At 49.9% G+C, this 25,369-nt stretch overlaps 1 protein-coding gene across 2 annotated transcripts in view; it reads right to left on the bottom strand.

Moving 5' to 3' along the window:
* The window catches only part of LOC138498021 (latent-transforming growth factor beta-binding protein 4-like), a 743,452-nt gene that overhangs the window by 134,135 nt on the left and 583,948 nt on the right, over positions 1-25,369 (bottom strand). For both annotated transcript variants that reach the window (XM_069621814.1, XM_069621813.1), the window contains one exon: positions 13,110-13,232. In XM_069621814.1, coding sequence (XP_069477915.1) covers positions 13,110-13,232 — 123 coding nt within the window. The remainder of the gene's footprint in view (positions 1-13,109; positions 13,233-25,369) is intronic.

Below are 25,369 nucleotides of genomic sequence, written 5' to 3'. Positions count from 1 at the left end.
GTCCGAAACTGGCGGCCACAACATTTGTTTCCCCCATCGCCTAGCAACAGCATCCTTGCTGTGCATTGGCCCATCCGCTGTATTTCGTGTGGTAGGCTGCACCGGAAGGCGTTCAGCCGGCCTGCCCACAAAGGCACCCCACTACATCTGGACTATAAGTCAACGAACTAGTGATTCCCTAACCTACTGCCAAAGTTGCTCATTGTCGATTTCACGATATTTATAATTATATTAGCCAAAGTGAGCTATCTTCCAACACATGGGCCCTCATTACGACCCTGGCGGAAAGTGACTGACCGGAGCGCCACAGCGTAAATAGCGTTTCCGCCATTGCACGAAAAAGCAAAGTGCGGCCCATTCCGACCCATCGGGCACGAGCACCACGCCACGGCGGAAGTGCAAAGTCCGCGATGGCGGAAATGACCCCCAAACGGCCCACACCGCCGCCGTACGGCGCCCTAGGTGCAATACCGCCACCCCTCTTAGCGGTCACCGCAGTGTGCGCCTACCGGAAAGTACGGTGACCGGAAATATACGGAAACGGAAGTAAAAACATGGGCCCGGAACGGGAAACATCCCGGCGTACACCTATAAAACCACTAAAACCACACAACCACTAAAATCACTACCCTGAAACACACCCCAACCCGTCACCCACCCTAGCGAAACCAAGACAAATGGGAAAAGTAGCGAAGAAAGCGTGCGACCGCAAGCGGCAGGTCCACTTCTCCCGTGAGGAACTCACGGTGCTAACAGAGACCCTCCAGGAGAATGCTGCCGTCGTCTTCTCCACGCAAATGACCAGAACGGCACTTGCAAACAAGAAGACCATATGGGCTCTGGTGGCACAGCGGGTAAGTGCGGTGGGGACCGCACCCCGCACCCCACAGCAATGCCGCAAGCGATGGGACGACCTGCGGATACGCGTCCGCAGCATACTCTCTGCCAACCGCAACATTGCCACAGCCACCGGGGGAGGTCCTGAATCACCCATCAAGTTGACCCCCTGGGAAGAAATCTGTGCCTCCACCATCGGAATGGAGAGCATAGAGGGAGTCGGAGGGATGGAGAAAGGAGTGCAGACATCCGAAGATTCAGGTAGGTGGGCCAGATAAAACAATGCCAAATCCACACAGTCCATCCATGTGAAGTACCATGCGTCCACATAGTGCAACAGAAACACATGTCCAGGAGAACGTCCACACACATCGTCCTGATAGCGCACGTTAAAACCCACAATAAATACATAAATAATTAAAAACCCCTAATACACGCACTACACGTGCAGCAGGCACACCCAAACTGCAGGCTGCCAAACAACTGCACCCTCACTCCACACACAAATCAAAGCACCTCCAAGGACCCGACCCAAATCACCCTCAGGTACCACCCCAATGCATGTGATACAATGCCATTCCAATTCCCACAGACCCATCAATAACCCTCGCCCTCCTTTACTCCACCACAGGGTCCGATCCAAACGACGAGCTACAGGACACCCCTACCAGCACACCTGCAAAGAGGGCCAAGACCAACGGCCAGAGACCCTCCACCTCAGCTGCACGCATCAAGACACGGCAGCAGCACAAATCAGGTGGCAGCACAGAGGAGGGAACATCAACAGGCACCCCAGCAGCCAGCATGCCCACAACACCACCACCACAGGTCCCCCCAATGGATGCCACAGAAGGCACTGCCTCTGGTGGCAGCAGCACCATAGGTGACACCCCATTGATGGCAGCATGCTCGGACACAGAAAACGGGGATGCCGAAGTCAGATCCATCCATGACCTGTCCCAATCCCCCTGTCTGTCCCATCCCGTACAACATGAGGATACCACGCAGGGGCACCCACAAGACGACGACTGGCCATCCCCCACAAGCCCTGTGGCAAGGCAACATGAGGACAACAGCCCCTCTGTGACACCCCCGCAAATGGCCATGGCCCAGCAGAGGCAACAGTCCCTCGACCAGTTAATCGTACAACAGCAGCAACTGGCCACACTCCTCAAGGACCATGCCGATGAATGTGGGGGCACTAAGGCAGACATAGAAACATCAACTGAGACACTTAGGGCAGAAATGGAGAGAGGTACAGAGACGCTAAGGGCACAAATGGAGAGTAGCACCGAGAGCCTGAGAGTCCAAATGGAGAGTAGCACCGAGAGCCTGAGAGTCCAAATGGAGAGAAGCACCGAGAGCCTGAGGGGGGAACTGCATGCGACGTCCAAAGACGTATGTGCCGAACTTGCCGCAGTGCGCCGTGTGCTCACTGAGCTCTCGCAAACCCTTAGGGACATGCATGGACGTGAGCAGGCAGACACATCATCCGTTGCAAGTTCCGTCCAGGGCAGCCCCCAACGTAGATCTGGAAGGAACCTGCGCTCCACAGGCAGGGGTGCCCCTGATACCCGCAGAGGGGGCTTGCAATAGCGACAGCCCACTGACAATGAGCATCTTTGGACACTGGTGTTCGGGGGGGAGGTAGGAGGGTGGAGGGGGTGTGTTGGGCTCACTTGGGTGGCGGGTCGATAGGGTGTTCAACATGACATCACATATGCCATAAAAAGTGCACGATCAACCAATGAGATGTGTGGACATTGATCTTAGTGTACTAGGCCATCATAGGCGTACAGTCCATATTGTGCATGTCCCAGACACACACAGTGCCACGAGTCCCGTGTCCATGTATCAGCCACCAGGCGTGAGTGCTAGAAGCATACATCAATGAGATGCTGACGAATGTCACGGGCCTCTGGTGCCTCGCAGACTCCATGAGGTGCTGCCACATCCCCACCCTCATCATGACCATCATCAGGTGCTTGCAGTTCTGCGTCAGGGGGCATGGGCACATTTCTACGTACGCACATGTTGTGGAGCATGACACATGCCATGACCATCTTTGCAACCTTCTCATGGCGGTACAGGAGTGCCCCGCCAGACCTGCTGAGGCAGCGGAAACGAGTCTTCAGTAGGCCGAATGCCTGTTCAATGACTACACGGGTATGTGAGTGGGCATGGTTGTAGTCCTCCTCATGCTGGTCCCGTGGGTTCCGGACTGGTGTGAGGAGCCATCTCTTCAGTGGATATCCAGCATCACCTGTATGTGGACGAGAAACGTATGATGTGGAATGCCATTGCTACGTACGCACACCCCCGCCCCTTCCTGCCAGGTCATTGCCAAATCACATACCCCACATAATCATGCATGTAATGAGACTCACCGAGTAGCCAGGATCTGTTCCCTGCGTGTCGCTCCATGTAGCGTGGTATTGTAGAGTTCCTCAAGACCATAGAATCATGGGTTGATCCAGGGAATCGGGCACAACAATGTGTAATGATCCTGTTGGAGTCACACACCATTTGTACATTCAGGGAATGAAATTGTTTTCGGTTGCGGTACTGGGCCTCCATGGCATGTGGGACGACCAATTCCACATGGGTGCAGTCGATGGCACCAATGCAACCCGGTATGCCGGCAAGTGCATGGAATCCCACTTTTGTGTTGGTAATTTCCTGCTCCGAGCGTGGTAGAGAGATGTAGTCGTCTGCGTGCTGCAGGAGGGCATCGAGCACTTGAAATAGTGTCCGTGAGAACAGTGGCTGAGAAATGCCATGCAACTGTCCGACTGTGTGCTGGTAGGTGCCTGTGGCCAGGAAGTGGAGTACAGACACCACCTTCAGTAGGGGTGGGATGGCGGTTGGGCTATCTATCATGCTGACAAGGTCAGCCTGTGTCATGTCCACAATGGCGGCTATGGTGTCCCGGTCCAAACGGTAGAGGGTGTGGATCTGCTCAGCAGTGAGGTCGAACGGATGTGCTCGGAGGCGTGGGATTGCGGGCTGCCTGCGTGGTGGTAGTGGCTGTGCTGGCGGCCCTTGCTGGCCCTGCCTTGGCCTCCTCCTCCTCCTGCGTCTCCTTCGTGCGGCCTGTTGCAGTTGGTGTTCGTCTTCTTCTTGGAGTTGGAGTAGTTGCAGTGCTATCAGGTCCCCCAGGGCCAACATCGCGAGTCCTGCCGGTAGCATTTCGGTGTGGTTGTGGGAGGAGACTGGCTGTGCAATTTATGTGTTTTCAGGCTGTATGGCCTCCACCTGTGGTGATTAATTCCACCTGTGCAAACTGCTCTCCCCTTTGGCCGAGCACGTCCCGCGCACAACGCTGCAAATCGGGGAATGGCATCTTGCTATTGCAATCATGTATTTGTACCCGATGGCCGTGTAACATTGGTTGACATGTTCATTCTGCTGTGGTCCCATTGTTGCACATACTATCTGTGCAGTCGCGAACAGACTTGTGAAGGGTCAGTGGAACGTAGTACTCGAGTAACGGTGGGCCCTCATGCATCACTGTACCGAGTTGCAACGACGGGCGGGGCGTCCCATTTGTGGGTGAAGGCAGTTGCCATTTTCACACACAGCCGCACTCGATGGAATAATTAGTGATTTCAAACGGCCACAGATGCCTTTTCGGCGTGATGTTGCAAATGAGGAATTCGAAGGGCGGCGCTTTCGGTTTCCAGCTAGCGGCGAGGAGATGCCCACAGGTCTGACTGCAAATATAACGTTCTATTGTTCAATGTCCTTGAGACAGGGCCCATGGCGAGGAAGCAATGATTGATATGAATAGTTTGGGATGCGCAATTGCTACGTGGGCGATGAGGCCGGACGTTCCCAAATACATGTTACTTCACTACACTGGAATTACGGGCTGGGGCACTGTGGATTTTGCAGGCTGCATAACGCACAGACTCAATGGATGTTTCTAATGTTATGTGAGTAATTATTCAGGCGTTTTGATTCCGGGATGAGGGAATGATGAATGGATGCATGGGCAGGTGATTTGATACAGAGTTTGCCATGTACAGGGCTTCTTGGGATCTATCCGCCTCCCCTACGCTATGTGATGCAGGGCTGCCATAGTGGGACCATTGTCTATCTGGCCTTGTTGAGCCCTCCCTGTCTCGACGCGCCCTCAGACACTTGTGTCCATGCACGTTAACATTCCCATCTGATGGATTCTGTTTTGACAGACGCATGCACAGGTACACTCGTTTGTGATGGTGTTTGCACCTCGATATAGATGGTTATGAGTCGCAAGTGGTTTTGGGGTGGTGATGATCCTTTGGAGTGGGCTAGCATGCATATGGCTGTGGATTTCGTGTGATCATTGAAGTGAGTTGTTGGAATGTGGTTCTGATGGCCATTCTGTTCTTTTTCTTTTCTTTTGGTTGACAGGTATCTCCTCCCCTTTTGCCACTGCCATCTGTATGCCACTCCTGCAGATGGGTTTTACTCCCGACACCTGCTGCTTCGTGTTAATCAGTGGAGCAGCATTACGATCTTATGGGACGATCGCCAATGGCCCACATGCCCATACGCAGTACTGGTGGCTCGGAGCAACATTTCGGCCTTTCAGCTGGACTAGTGCCTCCCCATTGGGACGGCCCTGCGGTTCTGTGCGCTTCCATGTTGCCTTTTCGTACGTGAATGTGGCTCTGTATACCATGAGGGAACAGGGCGACACACAAGTAGTGGCTGGTCATTTCTTGCGGATGCAGCCCACAATGGTGATTAGTGTTTTGGAGTTCATGGCCTGATGGCTGTATGGGCTTGGTGACTTTGATGTGCATTAAATTTCTATTCTGATTTGGCCCGTGTAGCGTTTTTCATTGCATGTGATGTGGCATATGCCTATTTGGGGGGCGATGTATTGTGAGGAGATCTGCATTGGGTTCCAGCTTCGGAGTTTAGTTGCGTGGTACTGTACTGGGCGCGTTTGCCTACTAAGCCCGTGAGGTCAGGGATGGGGGCTGCCAATATGACAGTTTGAATGTTGTCATGCTCAGGGGCGGGGGATTGGGTTTTGTGTAACAGATGCCGGTCAGCCAGGTGGACTGGTGGAATGATGTGATTCTCGGAATATTGCTGGTCACAGGTGCCTGTGTTTGCGTGCGTTTCTTGGTGGGGGACTGTGGTCATGTCCATTGGGATGGCTTCTGTATTCGTGCCATCTGTGCCCTGCAGCTCCCATTGGCCCCTCTTGTGTTTCTTTTGTTCGTTGCCATGCATGGGTGACTTGTACATTTCAATGGTTGCATTGTGACTTCATTGCACCTACGGGGAGTTGTACTTTGTGGGCAGGGAGCGGTGTACAGGCACTCAGTGGGGCCGTTTACGGTTGATTCGCGATGCCGTACTTCTCACCATGGCGGAATGGTACATTACGCCATGCCTGATGGCGTTAGGTACATGTCCGCTAGGGTCGGAATTGGCGTACCCTTGCGCCATGGTGGTGTTTGCGGTTTCGCATGGCGCGCGCGCGCGTGCTTGGTGCAGTTAGCGTTGGCGTTCACTACGGTGTCGCTAATGGCTTCGTACTTTGCGGTGACGGGTCATAGTCGCACCGAGCGCTATTCGATGGCGGTATTGCATTTCCGCCATCGTTTTCCGATTTCCGCAAGGGTCGTAATGAGGGCCCATGGTGTTACTCCAAAACAACTAAATGCGTAGGCACATCCCTCATCTGTACTCATGCTCCATTCACGTGCTCTGTTTAGCTGTGGCGTGCTCACACGCTTGCCTTAAGCAACTTGTATTTGATTACAGGGCCAGACACCGTTCTGACCTACTAAAAGGGCACTCTGCTTGTGTTCTAAACTATCCACTGTACTTGCCAGTGTGCGCTAAACTGCCCATCCATTGAACTTATCTGAACTTGCCAGTGTGCACTAAACTGGCCATCCATTGAACTTGTCTGAACTTGCCAGTGTGCACTAAACTGGCCATCCATTGAACTTGTCTGAACTTGCCAGTGTGCGCTAGACTGGCCATCCGTTGAACTTGTCTGAACTTGCCAGTGTGCTTTAAACTGGACATCCATTGAACCTGTCTGTACCTGCTAGTGTGCTTTAAAGTCGCTATCGTCCTTACTTGTTATGGTACGGTGTTAGTGCGTAAAAACATCCCAACTACCATACTTGTTTGATACCCACCACATCTGACCTCATTTACGCCTGTGTGCAACTATAATCACCACTGTCTCAGCTCTGGATAGCATCAGCCCAAGTAACCATTACAGGTCTCATACAAAACTATAATTCTAGACTCTTCAGCAAAAACTAGATCAAACATCACTGCACCAGGGTACTGCACCAGACACCCGCAACATGTCGCCTATACCGCCCTGCTGTCAGCTGATCCCACCAACACCCTTCCTCCCTGCTCTCATTATAGGCGCACCGACCCCAACCACCATGAGGGCCACTTTAGCCCCGATCTCTGCACCAATCCCAACCACCTCCTCACCCAAGCCAACACCAGGAGCACAGGCCCCCACCCTCCCCTACCCCTACATTTGAGAAACCAACGACCAGGACCCCGTTCTGTCCACATCTCATCCACTCTCACCAAGCACTTAGGAAGGCAACCCCATTATTCGCCTTCACCTGCTACCACCTCTAGGCCTAGAACCACACACCCAATGACCAAGCATTTCAGTGTCCCAACCAAAACAAAATAAGTAACAACACTACCAGTCAAATCCAATGTGCACTCATCAATGCACGGTCCATGCAAGCCCACGCCACAGAGATTCATGACCTTATCACGGACCTGGATCTTGGCGCCTTAGCCATCACAGAAACCTGGTTACACAAAGCTTCTGGACTAGCCATGTGTCAGTCCTTACCACCAGGCTACACAATCTTCCATCAGGATAGACCTTCCAACAAGGGAGGTGGGGTCGCCGTCATTGTCAAAGAAGCCCTCAAGTCCAGACAAATAAAGTCAGCTATTGCAGATAACTTTGACGCCCTCTCAGTAAAATTGTCCTTCTCTCCTAACGACACCATAACACTACATGTAGTCTACCGCCCTCCAGGCCCCCTCCTTGACTTCCAGGCTAATCTCTTACACCTCCTAGGTGATAACCTGAAAACCAATACCAGAGCCATTCTCTTAGGAGATTTTAATCTGGGATTCAAAGACCCTAAAGATAAGAAAGACAAAGTCTTTCACAAGGCTCTCTTAGACCTGGACTTTATTCAAAAAGTGGACAACCCGACCCACATCAAACGTCGCATTCTGGATTGGATAGCTGATCACAGTTGTGCTGCGGACATCAGCTCCAACACCCCACGCCCTTGGACCGATCACCATCTTCTGCACTTCCATATACCCTCTAGAATCGCAGCTTCCTGTGCCTGCCGCTATAGCTAGATCAAAACAACTGCTCACTAAAGACAGAATTCTGCCCCCCCCCTAGAAGCTTCAGCTCTAGCACAGCCACTCACTAACAACCCCACAGAACTGGTTGAGCTCTACAACACCATTCTTAAAGAAGCTTTAGACGCCACTGCCCCACTAGAGAAAAAAAGAGCTACGCGTATCAAACATGCCAAATCTTTGTACACCCAGGAATTACTCGACTTACGAGCCCTTAAACGGCAAACACTGACCAAATGGCAATCTTGTCCCTCTGTCTCCACATGAGACACATACCTCTCAGTTTCTAAGCAATATAAAAAGGTTATCTCCACAGCCAAAGCTTCTACATACAACCTCAGAATTGACAAAGCAAAATCCCAATCCAAGGAGTTGTTTGCCATCTTTAACGAACTGGTTGTCCCTCACACTTCTACACAACAGACCATGAAAGATGAGAATTGGTGTAATAACATTCAACACGCTATGCTAGACAAAATAAACGTACTCCAGGAGAAAATTAAGTCTCACTTTAACAACCTGCCTAAAATCGCAACCCCCACTCAACACTCACTGGTACTGGCCCTGTTCCGGGTGACTCACCTGAGCACCAAAACCCTTTGCCTTCAAGGAGGTAACCATAGCAGAAGTCCGACTGATTATGAAGCATATGAAACCTTTTCTGTGTAAGGGTGACATTTGCACAGCAAGCTTAATCCAAGACTGTGCGGTATCACTAGCCCCTTTCATCACAGGCTTTATTAATGCCTCTTTCTCCTCAGGGATCGTCCCATCCTCCCTTAAGGAAGCCTGAGTAAGGCCCCTACTAAAAAAAAACCACACTTGACTCAGACTCTCCCAACAACTACAGACCTGTTACCACCGTGCCATTCTTGTTGAAAATTCTAGACAAGGCTACATATCTGCAGATCCAGGCCTATTTGGAACTGCACAACATCTTGGGGAAGAGGCAGTCAGGCCTTCGTCCTCTGCACGGCACAGAGTCAGCTTTGCTTGACCTGAAAAATCAGCTACTACAAAACATGGACAAGGGAAAGTCTGCGCTTCTTCTTCTCTTCGATCTGTCGGCCGCCTTCGACTTGGTTGACCCCAAGTTCTTATGCAAACACCATACAGACGCTGCTCACTTTTCCCACGAAGCCACCACCAGGATAACATCTTTCCTGGAGGGCCGAGCCATGAGGGTCTTTTCAGACCAGGCATCAGCCACTCCATCCCCCATCGGCTGTGGAGTTCCACAAGGGTCATGCACATCCCCTACCCTCTATAATCTCTTCACCTTACCCTTATTTAATGACTTAGAAGAATTCGGCATAGCATTCACCAACTATGCCGATGATACACAAATTCTTCTCCCGCTATCTGGTACTATGAACAGGAGCTCAAAACTCTACAGAAGTGCCAGCCACTATCAGCCTAAATGGCAGACTGGTAGGATTTGTATGGCTCTTCAGGAGAACATAAAAAACGGGAGTTATAGGGTGTTTGTTGATCGAGTATTCACCAGTTCTTGGTGTGATCCATTCCATCTCTATCACTTTGGAAATGGTATCCGTGATTATGGTCGTACCAAGTGTTACGCTTTAAGGCAGGTTTCTGGTGGATCCTCATGACTGGGGCAAGAATGTCAAGAGTGTTGGTGATGGAAAGATGGAGGTTGCTGAGGGCAGAGTCAGAGGTAGAGTCAGAGGGGGGGTGAGGTGGTTGAAGGTGGAGGTGAAGGCAGCTGCAGTCACTCGTTTCATGGGGCGGGTGTTAGTGAACGAGGTTGGAGCGGCTTTTGGGGGGGTAGCCAGGGGGACAATGAGACCTAGAAGGGATGAGAGGAGAGAGTGGTCTGTACAGGAGAGACGGGGTGACCGATGGAGGGGAGAGAGAAAGGTCAGAGTGAATGAGGGCATCCAGTGTGTGTCCAGCTGAGTGGGTTGGCCTAGAAGGGAGAATGGAGAGGGAAAGTGAGGAGCTGAGGTCAGTGAATAAAGTGGATGCAGAGCCAGGGGAGTCCAGTTGAATGTTGATGTCACCCAGGAGGAGAAGGTTAAAGGTGGCAGAGAGTAAAGAAGAGCAGAAGTCAGCCCATTCAGAGAGGAGTGGGGAGGAGGTGCCTGGAGGCCGGTACATGGTAGCGATGGTCAGGGTGGAGGTGGGAGAGGTGACAAATTTGCAAAACCAGGCTTTCAAAAGAGGAATAGGTCTGGGTAGGTAAGATGGAAGCAGGAACCCACTCAGGAAGATTACGGCAACCCCCACTCCAGAGCGGTGAGATTGAGTCTTGGAGATGATCTTGGAGATGATTTTTCGCGCTTTGAAACATTTGTGTATAGGCGCGTTATAAATGCCATATCATATCATATCTTGAAGCCAACAGGGAGGAGGGAGTCAAAGGCAGTGACTTAGCTGGCATGGAACCAAGTCTCGGTAAGAGCGAGAATGTCGAGGTCAGTGTCTTCAAGAAGGAGACAGATGTCAGAGGAGTGTTTGTTGGCTGAGCAGGCATTGAGAGTCGCCAGGTGGAGGTGGTCTGTGCTTTCGAAGGATTTCTGAGGTGGGGTACATGGGCGTGGTACACCATTCAGAGGACAGAGGGAGAAGGTAGAAGGGGGAGATGCAGGCGAAGGAAGGAAGTTAATTAGAGAAGGCAGGATGCGGTCAAAGAGAAGGAGGTTGGGTTGAGGGACCTGAACCAGAATGGTGCCAGAGTGATATACATTAATAAAGCAATGATTGAATGTGAAGCCAGCCAAGAGGACTTCCCACTTGGTGCCACTGTTAATGGAAGAGTGTGATGAAGGAGAGAGAGTGGCGATGAGATGGGGAGGTCCATAGTTCAGGAAAGGGGACAGAGAAAAGGATATCAGTGAAGACCTCTCCAGAGGAAACACTGACATAGGTGTCTCCAATTGGAAGTCAAGGGTTTGCACTCAGGATATCTTTTTTGTGCTTTTTCCTGACAGACTTTGAGAGAGGGGGATAGGTAATTGTGTAGCAGTTAAAGAATATGGGAGAGATGGAGAGAGCCATAGGAGAACAGAAATTTGGTCAGGGAGTGAGGGAGGAGTGGCAGCACTGCACTGCGTAGTTCTGGTGAAACTTACAGGGAGACCTAGTAGGTTGAGTCGGATAGAATAAGTGAAAACTCAGAAGGAATTGAATTGCAGTGGATAGGTGATACAGAGATGTATAAACTATACACACATAAAATGGCAGCAAAACATTAAGGTGCACAGGTAATGCTAAAGCACCAAAAAGTCGATTTTAAAGCACACCCAGATTCGATTTTAAAAATGGAGGCCGCAAACAACACAAAGCAGGTGGTGCACACGTGATGCTAAACCACAATAAAGTAACAATGCAGTGAAAGGGGGGAAGATTGCTAGGCGAGGATGCAGGAGGAGAGAGATATTGAAGACACCTCAGAAAAGTTTGTTGTGGAGGATAGTCAAATTCACATGCATGCCTGCAGAGTTCGAAGATGTTTTAGAAACCGACATTCATCCCTGAACCACTGGTGTCCTGGAAGTTGAGTCATCACACCACCAAAGAGAACTTAGACCTACCATAAAAGACAACTCACTCGTCCACACCACAGCAAACATAGACCTCATTACCACAGCCAATGCAAGCACCAGCACCACAGCAAACCTAGACCTCATCACCATAGCCAATGCAAGCCTCAGTATCACAGCAAAACTAGACCTCATCACCACAGCTAATGCAATCCCCAGCACCACAGCAAACCTAGAACTCATCACCACAGCCAAAGCAATCCCCAGCACCACAGCAAACCTAGACCTCATCACCACAGCCAATGCAAGCCCAAGTACCACAGCAAACCTAAACCTCATCACCACAGCCAATGCAAGCCTCAGTATCACAGCAAAACTAGACCTCATCACCACAGCTAATGCAATCCCCAGCACCACAGCAAACCTAGACCTCATCACCACAGCCAAAGCAATCCCCAGCACCACAGAAAACCTAGACCTCATCACCACAGCCAATGCAAGCCCACATACCACAGCAAACCTAGACCTCATCACCACAGCCAATGCAAGCCCCAGCACCACAGCAAACCTAGACCTCATCACCACAGCCAATGCAAGCCCCAGCACCACAGCAAACCTAGACCTCATCACCACAGCCAATGCAAGCCCCAGCACCACAGCAAACATAGACCTCATCACCACAGCCAATGCAAGCCCCAGCACCACAGCAAACCTAGACCTCATCACCACAGCCAATGCAAGCCCCAGCACCACAGCAAACCTAAACCTCATCACCATAGCCAATGCAAGCCCCAGCACCACAGCAAACCTAAACCTCATCACCACAGCCAATGCAATCCCCAGCACCACAGCAAACCTAGACCTCATCACCACAGCCAATGCAAGCCTCAGCATCACAGCAAACCTAGACCTCATCACCACAGCCAATGCAAGCCCCAGCACCACAGCAAACATAGACCTCATCACCACAGCCAATGCAAGCCCCAGCACCACAGCAAACCTAGACCTCATCACCACAGCCAATGCAAACCCCAGCACCACAGCAAACATAGACCTCATCACCACAGCCAATGCAAGCCCCAGCACCACAGCAAACCTAAACCTCATCGCCACAGCCAATGCAATCCCCAGCACCTCAGACAACTCAGGCCTCACCACTGCAGATAATTCAAGCCATGCCATCACAGCCAAATCAGGCCTTCCCCTGCAGACATACCAAGCATTATCACACAAGCCAACTCAGGGAACACCACAACAGCCAACACAGGGTTACTAACCGAGTCACATTGGCAGTTGCCGAGGTAGACACTACCTTATTCCGTCTGTAATCTCATGCCAACTCTTCACTCGGCCAAAGTGTGAGTTCAGGAAGCTACTCACCAAAGCAGGTGAAGCCGTCCCCGTTGAAGCCCTGGTAACACTGGCAGAAGTAGGAGCCGATGATGTTGCCACAGCGGGCATTGGTGTCGCAGCCATGCTTTCCCAGGGCACACTCGTTCTCATCTGTGGAAACACAAGTGCCTTGTAACTGGCACATATTCAGTCTGAGGTTCACGCTGCACGGCTATGCAAGAGCCGGGGTGGTCCAATGCTGCCACACAATGCTGCCGAGCCATAGGTGGGTGCATAGCACCCCAGCCCCACCCACTCTGCCTTCTGCCACACAGTTACAAGTAATGAGAGCTGGGATTGCCGGCCAACAAACTGTACAGTGCATTTAAGTATGCAGGCCAGCCCGCCACAATGGCTATGCATAGGAACACATTTACGCATAAAATGGCGGTGTGAACGCTGGAGGGGCCCGGGAAGAAACTTTATATTTGAACACAGATTGACATGATTTATCTATAATGCATTTCAAACGAGATTACTCGTCAAAAGGGCAGGTCATGGATCCAACACTAGGGAGAGGAACAGCGGAGCTGTGCTGTGTCCTGAGGTCCGCAGCTCGCCCGGGAATCTCTTAGGCCTTGATTTATGGACTTGGGTATTTATTTATTTATGTGTGTGGGTTTAGACCACGGGTCAGCAATCTGGGGCTTTGCCCATGTTTCAGACTACAACTCCCATGATCACTCAGCATTGATAATGCAGGTTAGGATGGATGGGTGCTGCAGTCCAAATCATCTGGAGAGCCAAAGGTTGCAGACCCCTGGTTTAGACAAACCTTCACAAAAGAATTCAATGGAACATCAACTTACAAAACAGATATAAAAATTAAGACAATTCATCATAATCAAATAAGAAAGTTAAAAACTAGCAATTACTCAACATTCACATAAGATCCTTTCGCTGAAACATCCTAAAACAATCTAGTAAAAAAAAGTTTACATACATTAGTTAAAAATGTAAGAACTTGTAACTTAAATTTTTTTTTAAAAAACGATTATCCACGCCACACGGTCCATACAAGTTCCAAGTGGCTCCATTCTGGACAATTTACAAATGTACTGAAATGTTCCATGCGCTGAGGCCTCAGAGCGAGCGACACAAGGCAATAGTCAATGAGGCAATTTTCTTTTTCTGAAATACAGTGTCAAAAACGACAAAAGCACTTGCACTCCGCTTGCCTTCCCTAATGCACACAATTTCATTTGTGAGAAGCACATTCATTTTAAAACGCATAAATGATTAACTATTTTTTTAATTAGGGAAAGAGCAAAGGTATGAGTCACCATTCCTCAATTCTTTCTGGGATGAGATCATCTGCCAGCATAGGCCAGAGTTCACCAAGGCATCAATAGTGTTGGCCCAATCATTGCGTTCAATAACTTTCTTTGCTCTATTTTGATTCTACCGAGATACCCCAAATATCCAATTTAGACGTACAATCCCGAAGGAGCTCCTAGATGTATCCTTTTTTCCTGTTACCTTCACAAACCTCTGTACTCATTAAGGAACACAGATTTCCATCCGGGTTTGTATAACATTTCCTTAAGAGGGACAACCTACGCCATCCAACTAGGCTCTGAAGAGATTGCAGTCCCAATTCATATCTAGGTGCACTCATAGGAACACATTTCGTAAGGAAATAGAAAACCGAACGCCATAATAAAGCTTCCAGAGTACATCATCCATACAAAATCCATTCAGGGAAAAGTTCCAAACCATAGCTTAGACGTACCTTTTAACATAGGTTAAAATGACTGACTTCGCGGGATTTATACAAAGCTTATCCATCTGCATAAATTGCTCAAAGGCCACTAATAAGCTCTTCAGACCTATAGGAGTCTGGTCAATTAGAAGAAAATCACCAGCATAAGCTGCCCGTACTATTTTAATGGTATCTGATCATTGCATCGAATGCAATAGCATCGAATGCCATACCAGAGAAAAAAAAGCATTGAAAAGAAAGCATTGAATGCTTTTTTTTAAAAGGTAAAGGGTTTAGTTTAATTAAAATGGTTTTAAAGGTTAAGAAAAGGGATTGGGGGACCCCCCCATAAAAAAAGAATGAAAAAAAATACAGTCAATGCTTTTTTTCCGATGCTTTCTTTTCTCTGGTATGGCATTTGATGCTATTGCATTCGATGCAATGACTATAAACCCATTTTAACCCCTCCCACCCTGGGTGGAACAAAAGAAGCTACGGAGAAAGGTACCCCCATATCGGCTTCATAGATGTTAAAAAGGCAGGTAGCCAGTATACATCCCGGTCTGGGTCCATTTGCCCTGGGGATATGATATGATATGGCATTTATAACGCGCCTGTACACAAGCGGAACGGGGAAAAACAAGCCTTCACTGTTAATCCTTACTTGGCTACACGACCCCTCATGTATGTGAGAGACCATCAGGTGAACCAAATTGAGCAAGTTTCTTCCATAATGTCGGACGATCGGCTTTATCGTAATCCATGGTAAGATCCATGACAGCGATGTAAATCGTGGGGAGGAGTCCCATTCCCGGCTAAATGTTGAAGGCGTCTAAGCAGAACCCCACCACAGACAGTTCCCATAGATTTTCTGAAACCAATCTAGTATGGACTCAAAATATTGTTGGTTCTGCACCACTCCTCTATATGCTGCAAGACCAAAGCGGCAACATTTTCTGAATCTGCATCCATTATAGCAGTGGGGCGATAATTACTAGCGATGCGTTTGTCACCCTTCTTGTAAATTGGATTTACGTAAGAAGTCCTCCATGAAGAGGGTGTTGTTCTACTATCAATAATGCGGTCGATTCATGGAAATGTGCACATAAATCCCGCAAGGTCTGCGTGGAGAGAAGGATACTGCACGAGAATGCGCGCAGAATAAAAAATCCATGCTCTGCGTATTCATGGATCCAAACACACATTTCTAGCAGGCACGTGAAGGGAATCGAGCTGCGCGAGGAACACCCCCAATACACCACACGCAAATCAAAAACAAGCCATATCCCAACCTAAGCGCAAACCTCAGCGTCCAGCCCTGATCCACCATCCTTTACCCCTGCCAAAACGAGAGTGCTCACTTGTAAGTTTTGGCTGCACCCCTGCGAAAGCGCACAGCCTGCCTCGCAAGTCAATGCAGAACCCCTGCGAAAATGCAAGAGCTCCCTCATAAATCAAGGCTATCCCCTGCGAAAGCGCACGTCCTCCCTCGTGAATCGTGGCTGCACCCCTATGGAAACTCGTGCCCTTCCACGTAAGAGGAGGCAGCACCCCTGCGAATACACGCGGCCTTCCACGTAGGTCAATGCAGAACCCCCTGTGAAAATGCAAGAGCTTCCCCCTGCGAGACTATGAGTCCATCCCCCGACACCCTAGGCACCCAATCTGCTGGCATACACCCGACTGCACATCATCAATCCCCTCAAGCCCAGACAACACCCATCAGCCCCCCTCACCTTTGACTCTACCCCAGTCCGCCCCCTGACACTCGACTCCCCTCCCCACACTGCCCTCACCTCTGACCCCCCCACCCCAGGCTGTCCACTCAAGTCCAGACACCACCTACCAGCCCCCCACACCTCCGACACTCCCCCAGCCAGCCGCCTCAAGCCCAGACACCACCCGCCAGTACTACTCACCTCCGACACTACCCCAGGCAGACACCTCAAGTCCAGACACCACTCACCAGTCCCCCTCACCTACAACACTACCCCAGCCAGCCCCCTGATGTAAACCCCCCTCCCCAAACTGCCCTCACGTCTGACACACCCCAGGCAGTCCCCTCAAGTCCAGACACCACCTACCAGCCCCCCTCACCTCCAACACTCCCCCAGCCAGCCCCCTCAAGTCCAGACACCACCTAACAGCCCCCTCACCTCTGACACTACCCTCACCTCCGACACTCCCCCAGCCAGTCCACTCAAGTCCAGACATCACCTACAAGCCCCCCTCACCTCTGACACTCCCCCAGACAGCCCCCTCAAATCCAGACACCACCTACCAGCCCCCCTCACCTCTGACACTATCCCAGCCAGCCCTATGACAGTACACTCCCCTCCCCAAACTGCCATCACCTCTGACACCCCCTCAGGCAGCCCCTTCAAGTCCAGACACCACCCACAAGGCAGCCCCCTCAAGTCCAGCGACCACCCCCAGCCCCCCTCACCTCCGACACTAACCCAACCAGCCCCCTGATATTACACTCCCCTCCCCACACTGCCCTCACCTCTGATAACCCCCAGGTAGCCCCCTGAAGTCCAGACACTACCTACCAGCCCTCCTGACCCCGACAGGACCCCAGCCACCCCCCTCAAATCCAGACACCACCCACTAGCCCCACTCACCTCCAGCACTGCCCCAGCCAGCTCCCTGACAGTACTCTCCCCTCCCCACAATGCCCTCAACTCTGACCCTTTCCCCCAACCTCCAGGCAGTCCACTCAAGTCCAGGCACCACCTACCAACCCCCCAGACATCCGACACTTCCCCAGCCAGCCCCCACAAGCCCAGACAACACCCACCAGTCCGACTTACATCCGACACTACCCCAGGCAGCCCCCTCAAGTCCAGACACCACCCACCAGTCCCCAGCACCTACAACACTCCCCCAGCCAGCCCTATGACAGTACACTCCCCTCCCCAAACTGCCCTCACCTCTGACACCCCCTCAGGCAACCCCTTCAAGTCCAGACACCACCCACCAGGCAGACCCAACAAGTCCAGCCACCACCCCTAGCCCCCCTCGCCTCTGACACTAACCCAACCAGCCCCCTGACAGTACACTCCCCTCACCTCTGATACCCCCGAGGTAGCCTCCTCAAGTCAAGACACCACCTACCAGCCTCCTTCACCCCGACAGGACCCCAGCCAGCTCCTTCAAATCCAGACACCACCAGCCAGCCCCACTCACCTCTGAAACTACCCCAGGAAGCTCCCTGACAGTACTCTCCCCTCCCCAAACTGCCCTCTACTCTGAACCGCCCCCAGGCAGTCCCCTCAAGTCCAAACACCACCCACCAGCACCCCTCACCTCCAGCATAGTCCCAGCCAGCCCCTTCAAGCCCTGACACCACCCGCCAGTCCCACTCACCTCCGACACTACCCCAGGCAGCCCCCTCAAGTCCAGACACCACCCACCAGCTCCCCTCACCTCTGACACTACCCCAGGCAAACTCCTGACAACAAACTCCCCTCCCCACCCTGGCCTCACCTCTGACACCCCCCCCGGCATCCCCCTCAAGCCCAGACACCATCCGCCAGTCTGACTCACCTCTGACACTACCCCAGGCAGTCCGCTCAAGTCCAGACACCACCCACCAGTCCCTCCCACCTACAACACTACCCCAGCCACCCCCCTCAAGTCCAGACACCACCTACCCACCCCCTCACCCTGCCACGAGCCCAGCCAGCCCCCTCAAATCCAGACACCACACACCAGCCCCCCTCACCTCTGACACTACCCCAACCAGCCCTATGACAGTACACACCCCTCGCCAAACTGCCCTCACCTCTGACACCCCCTTAAGCAGCCCCTTTAAGTCCAGACATCACCCACCAGGCAGCCCCCTCAAGTCCAGCCACCACTCCTGACCCCATTACCTCCGACATTAACCCAACCAGCCCCCTGAAAGTACACTCCCCTCCCCACACTGCCCTCACCTCTGATAACCCCTGAGGTAGCCCCCTCTGATGGAATAGTAGCAGATCCCTTGGTGATCCATTCCAAATCAACAGGACGTTGTCTATATACCGCTTCCATGTAGCGATCTGTAGTTGGAATGGGTTCTCTTCCGAGAATATGTTGTCAGTTTCATATTGGGCATAAAGAGGTTCACCACATCAGGGGCGAAAGTAGACCCCATGCTGACCCCTTTCATCTGTTTGCACATCTGAGTTCTGAACAGTAAGACATTTTCGGCCATGGCTAGCCTTGTGCATTCTAAGATGAATTCTGTGGGTGTGGAGTGGGTGTCCCTTCTCCAGTCCAGGACTCATCTGATCGCTTCAAAACATACTTTTTGGGGGATGGAGGTATAAAGTGCCTCTACATCCAGGGTGGCAAGTAAACTGTCCTCTTTCATCTCTATTTCGCTGAGTATCAGGATAGTGCTGGTTGTGTCTTTTAAATAGGATGGCATTTGGTTCACGAACGGTTTCAGAAAGAAATCTGTGTAGACCGACAGGGGTTCTAAAAGTGAATCACACGCTGAGACAATTGGTCTCCCTGGTGGCTTAGTCGTGTTTTAATGCATTTTAGGTAGGATATAAAATGCCGGGGTACGAGGATGTGGTTTGTTTAAGAATATATGTTCTTCTTCGCAGATCCTTCCTTCATTCATAGCATGTTGTGTGATGCTTTTGATCTCTTCTTGTAGATCCTTGGTGGAGTTGTGATTTAAGGTCTTGTAGGCCCCCTGGTCGCTGTGCAAATGCAGGTACTCTTCGTTGTAATCAGTAGTGTTCATTATGACGATGCCCCCTCCCTTGTCTGCCGGTTTTATTGTAATTCATTGGTTGTCTGGTAATGATTTGGTTGTATACGAATTGACCGAGTTACAATTGTCCGAATGACAATTGACCTTTTGCACAATTGACCGGATTTTAAAGGTCAATTAGTACATATATGTGGGAGAAACCCCCCGCAACCCCCTCCCAATCCAAAACCCCTGCAACCCCCCACCCAAACCCCTTGTATTATTTATAATACGAAACCAACCCACTATATATATAAAAAAATAAAAGGTCAATTGTGCAAAAAGTCAATTAGGACCATTACAATTCGACCAATTAGGTCATTCGGTCAATTGTATTCGGTCAATTTGGGTAATACCAATGATTTTAGGGCATTTCTTTCTTCGGTATCCAAGTTGTCTTGGTAATCATTTTCTCTCGTGAAACCAGCCATTACAGTTCTGGTGACCACCTTTTCAAATGTTTCTTTCTCGCATGGTATGGTGCATGGCGGAGGTTAGAAGGAAGATCTGTTTCTGACTCCCAAACACTAAAATTGGATTCACCCTTTTACAGATTGGCTCTGTGATTTGTCCAGCCAGTGAAGCAAGGACACCATTTTGAATCAAATGGCCTTGTTCCAGCTCCTAGCAGACACAGTAAGCGCCATCAGAGTTATGTAGACAGTAGACAGGCGCTCATAATCAGCACATACAATATGCCCTCCTTAAAATACCTCAGACACTATGCCACCTACCTTAAAGCACCATCCGTGACTGTGCTTCATTTCTTCCAACAGCACACCCAGAACACTCAGACGTTACAGTCTCCCTGTCCTGATGAAGGCCCCCCAAGAAAGGCTAATACATCTCCTGAAGGGCCGAAACACTGTGGTGTAGACCTCGACTTGTTGAGTCATAGTGATAAACACTCACTATTTTTGTTTATAATTGTACTCACATGTATTTGTTTGTTCACATTTGCTCACCTGTTATGACTCCTGTCTTGACGACTCTTCACAGAAGGATGTGTATGCTGTAAACTCCATGTATTCCACTCCAAGTTATGGTTCTTGGAGATACAGTTATTGTCATTTATTTTGCTGTATCAAATATAATACTGTTGTTCTGTGTGGTGACTCGCAGTAGATATATTGATAGAATTGTTTTCATAAATACAATGACATTTTTTTGGAAACAATGAAGGGGTCTGATCATTTCATTTGACCAGGTAAAATGTGTCTGTCCCATGTGCCTAAAAGTGTCAGGTGGTCTAGTGTTCTCCTTCACCGACCCATTCAACTGTGTCTTATGACAATTTAGCCCTCCTGGGCAGAATGGGGTCCGACCATGATAAACAAGGTATCCATTGAGAAAACCCTATATGATGTACCCGCAGAGAAATAACACTCTCTTAAAGAGGTATCCGGAAGAAGTGTGAAGATGAATGAAAGGGAAGACTGGTGACGTCACATGATGCACAAATGACGCACTCAGAAGAGATGCCAACAAAGAAAGTATATAAAATGTATAGATCCTGATGACAAAGTAAAGAGTCGAGTAGCATTTTGTGAGCAAAATGAAGATTGCACGTGCGGAGAACACTGAAGAAAATGCAAGCCGTTTTAGAATTGTACAGATGCTGAAACGCAAATAGACTAAGTAATCATGAGGCTGGCTATACGTAGTGAATGGACTGCAGGCGGTGGCACCAACATATATATATGTGTGTATAGAATCTAGATGTTCCACAACACATTTTAGCAAACTAGGACTCCATGAATAGAAGGGCTGAAAGTATGGCACAATTGAAGAAAACTTCTGGCATTGAAGGAAGATTAGAGACGGCTTGTCTGGCCCAGTGTCAAGAGTTGGGGAAACCAAGAACCTAGTTATCTATTCGAGAAGATACAATGAACATGAGAAGTGAGACAAGCTCCTGTTGGGGTGTAATGGAAAAACACTAGAAGTGACAGGTTTTATTCATTTAATAGTGTTAAATGCGAAGAAGGAGCTCAAAACACGGTCTCCTGTCACATGGTTAGATGAAAATAGAATTTGGGCGACCTGCACCGAGACCAGAAGATAAGGCAATGCTCATACTCCCTTTTATTCTCAGACACAGTGATCCTTTGCATGGCCGAGTTCAAAAGACTAATTGAATGGCAGACAGCAGGAGCGATGATGGATGTTGGGCTAATTGGGTGGGGAGGCATGGTCAAGTCCAACCCTTCAGCACCTGGGGTACCAGCTTGCGTGCTGCTAGCGAGTGGAATATTCCAGTAGGGCACAAGCGTTCAAACCAATTATAGAGGGCCACGAACCTAAGAGCCCTATAGTTTGAAAGCCAATGAAACGTTGTGTATTTTATGACACGGAAGATGACTTTCACTAGGGGTGGGCAAAGCTGTCCACCTGACCTTAGAGATCCAATCACAGTCCAGTCCCTACAGAAAGTATACTTAGATGTTCCCTTTAAGCCTATCATAAACCCCTGTAGGTTTTCACTTATTTTGCCACTTAGTATGACATCATGTATGACGAGTTTTGGTTATAAAAGAAATGTTTTTTACGAAATGTATTGAAATACTTATGCGGTGGGTGGTCCATTGACATCCATTGTACTCCCTGTTTTAGACAATTGCAATTAAAAACAGTTATGTTTTGCCAACTTCCTGAGTCGGTCTGATTATTGGCGCGAGAATAAGATCTGCATCCCCATCGATCCCAGATAGCGCTACCTCACTTAAAGGGCCAACTGGTTCAGTATTGCTGCCTGCCATTAACAGTGCTGGTTCCTGACTCCATCTAGTAGTGACCTGTGGTACTGCAACTGATACTTTCAGAGCTGGTGCCTGACTTCATCTCACTGACTGGCATGTTTTGCATAGTATTGCTTTGTGTTCTGCTGCACTCTTCCTTCTTCTAGGTTTACATGTGTCGATTACTTTGTCCTTTTGCATAATGTTCTGTGTTCTGCTGTGCTCCACCCTCCTCCAGGTTCTCTTTTAGATACTGCTCTGTTCTTGATGCCCTGGTAATCCAATTTCCTTACCGGACTGCCTTGTTTTCTGCCTGCTCTTCCAGTGAGCTCTTGTCTACTTAGTTGAATTGTCTACTATTGTATGGTACCTTTCTGTCTCGTCTGCTTGAACCTCCACCCCTAGTGCCTCCCCCCTTCCTTTCCCCTGCACCCCTCTTAATTTCTCCTCTTCCGCCACCTACTCTATGGTGCTCTCTGTTTCGCCTATCTTTTCAAGCTGCTTCTCTTTTGACTATCCTGCTCTCCTCACTAAGTCTGGTAAGAAGAAGTTCAAAAAAGATATCCTGGTCTCCAACCCAGGCCTCCCTATCGCTGACACCTATACCAGTGCCTCCTCCAGACAAATCCTCAATGACATACTCTTTGTCGTTCCCTCGCCAGACCTATGGCTTCTTCGTGTGGTCTCTGTGCTCTCTCCTTTCTCTTCTTCTCCCATTAATGGTGGCACCCGGTGGGAGGCCCTCCTGGCCCCCGTCCACTCCTATAAGGTCATCATTAATGTTTACTTGAATGGCACCGTCTTGGTCCAAAGCCAACCTTCTCCTCTTTGATATACCCTTCCAGTGCCTCATTAACTTCCTTTCTTCTCCTGCTGTCCCATCTCTCCCTTCCTCGGCTTCCTTGCCTCCCCCCTCTGCCTCCTCCTTGGATACCTTGCCCTCTCCTTCTTCTTCATCTGCCCCGGGGCGTAACTCTAATTTGTACCCCTCCCAGAAGTCTTTCAAGGGTTGGCAACATTCTCCATATTGCCACTCTCAACTCTCGCTCAGCTGTCAAACACTCCTCTGACATCTGCCGCCTCCTGGAAGATCCTGACCTGGATGTCCTCGGTCTCACCGAGACATGGTTCACAGCCAGCTCATGACACTCTCCTCCCTGATGGCTACAAGATCCTCTCCGTGCCCAGATCCAACCGTTCCAGAGGGGGTGTAGCCTTGATCTTCCCGGAGTGGATTCCTGCAACTGTCATTTCTATGCAGGCATATTCCTCTTTCGAATGCCTTGTCTGCAGGCTTTCTCTCTCTCTTGGCCACTCTCTTACCGTGGCTAGTATCTATCGGCCACCTGGTCAGATCACCTCCTTCCTCTCTGAGTGGGTGGATCTCTCCTATTCCCTTCTGGCCTGGACCACTCAACTCCTCCTTCTTGGATACTTCAACATCCACCAGGATGCTTCCTGTCCCTTCTCTGGACTCTTTCAGGACATCTGCGACTCTCTCTATCTTTCTATTCTCCCCTCTGGCCCGACTCACTCTGCAGGGCTCACTCTGGATGTTCTGATCTCCTCAGACGTCCCCCTCTCTATCCCTCTGACCACTGTTTAAAGATGTGAAGGCAGGCGCTCTGTTACCAGTCTTTAGCTTCTCCTCCTAACGCACGTTTTCATGACTTCATAAATCTTCAGGGAGGCTGAGGTTCTTTGTTTTTTCAGGCGGGTCTGCATTTCTGTTTCAGGTGTGACAAGTTAATTAGCTCTGAGGATTCTGGTACTTGTATTTTTCGCACTTGCTGGCAGGTGACTGGAAACAACTCCCTCCATAGCACAAATCTTCCCCTTGATGGGGGGAAGGGGAAAGCCATGGTTGTGGCTCTCCAATGTAAGGCATGATGGCCCTGCTGCACTACCTTGTGAGCCCGGGACTCCTGGAACAATGTTTAAAGATGTTAACGGCAAGCGCTCTGTTACCATTCTTTAGCTTCTCCTCCTAACGCACATTTTCATGACTTCATAAATCTTCAGGGAGGCTGAGTTTCTTTGTTTTTTCAGGCGGGTCTGCATTTCTGTTTCAGGTGTGACAAGTTAATTAGCTCTGAGGATTCTGGTACTTGTATTTTTCACACTTGATTTTGCTGGCAGGTGACTGGAAACAACTCCCTCCATTGCACAAATCTTCCCCTTGATGGGGGGATGGGGAAAGCCATGGTTGTGGCTCTCCAATGTAAGGCATGATGGCCCTGCTGCACTGCCTTGTGAGCCCGGGACTCCTGGAACAATGTTTAAAGATGTGAAGGCAGGCACTCTATTACCAGTCTTTAGCTTCTCCTCCTAACGCACGTTTTCATGACTTCATAAATCTTCAGGGAGGCTGAGTTTCTTTGTTTTTTCAGGCGGGTCTACATTTCTGTTTCAGGTGTGACAAGTTAATTAGCTCTGAGGATTCTGGTACTTGTATTTTTCACACTTGATTTTGCTGGCAGGTGACTGGAAACAACTCCCTCCATAGCACAAATCTTCCCCTTGATGGGGAGAGGGGGAAAGCCATGGTTGTGGCTCTGCAATGTAAGGCATGATGGCCCTGCTGCACTGCCTTGTGAGCCCGGGACTCCTGGAACAATGTTTAAAGATGTGAAGGCAGGCACTCTATTACCAGTCTTTAGCTTCTCCTCCTAACGCACGTTTTCATGACTTCATAAATCTTCAGGGAGGCTGAGTTTCTTTGTTTTTTCAGGCGGGTCTGCATTTCTGTTTCAGGTGTGACAAGTTAATTAGCTCTGAGGATTCTGGTACTTGTATTTTTCGCACTTGATTTTGCTGGCAGGTGACTGGAAACAACTCCCTCCATAGCACAAATCTTCCCCTTGATGGGGGGAGGGGGAAAGCCATGGTTGTGGCTCTGCAATGTAAGGCATGATATCCCTCTGACCACTCCTCTTTCCTGGAGAGATCACTTTCTCCTTTCCTCCCATCTCTCACTCTCTACCCCTCAGGCCAAGCCAACTCCAGCACTGCCACCTACCTTCACGGTCATGCGACCCATGAAGCGTGTTTCAGT

The sequence above is a fragment of the Ambystoma mexicanum genome, chromosome 5q (assembly GCF_040938575.1).
Source record: "Ambystoma mexicanum isolate Mex_15411 chromosome 5q, UKY_AmexF1_1, whole genome shotgun sequence".
Taxonomy (NCBI): domain Eukaryota; kingdom Metazoa; phylum Chordata; class Amphibia; order Caudata; family Ambystomatidae; genus Ambystoma; species Ambystoma mexicanum.
The sequence above is the reverse complement of the archived record's forward strand: the minus strand, read 5'-3'. Positions and strand labels throughout refer to the sequence as shown.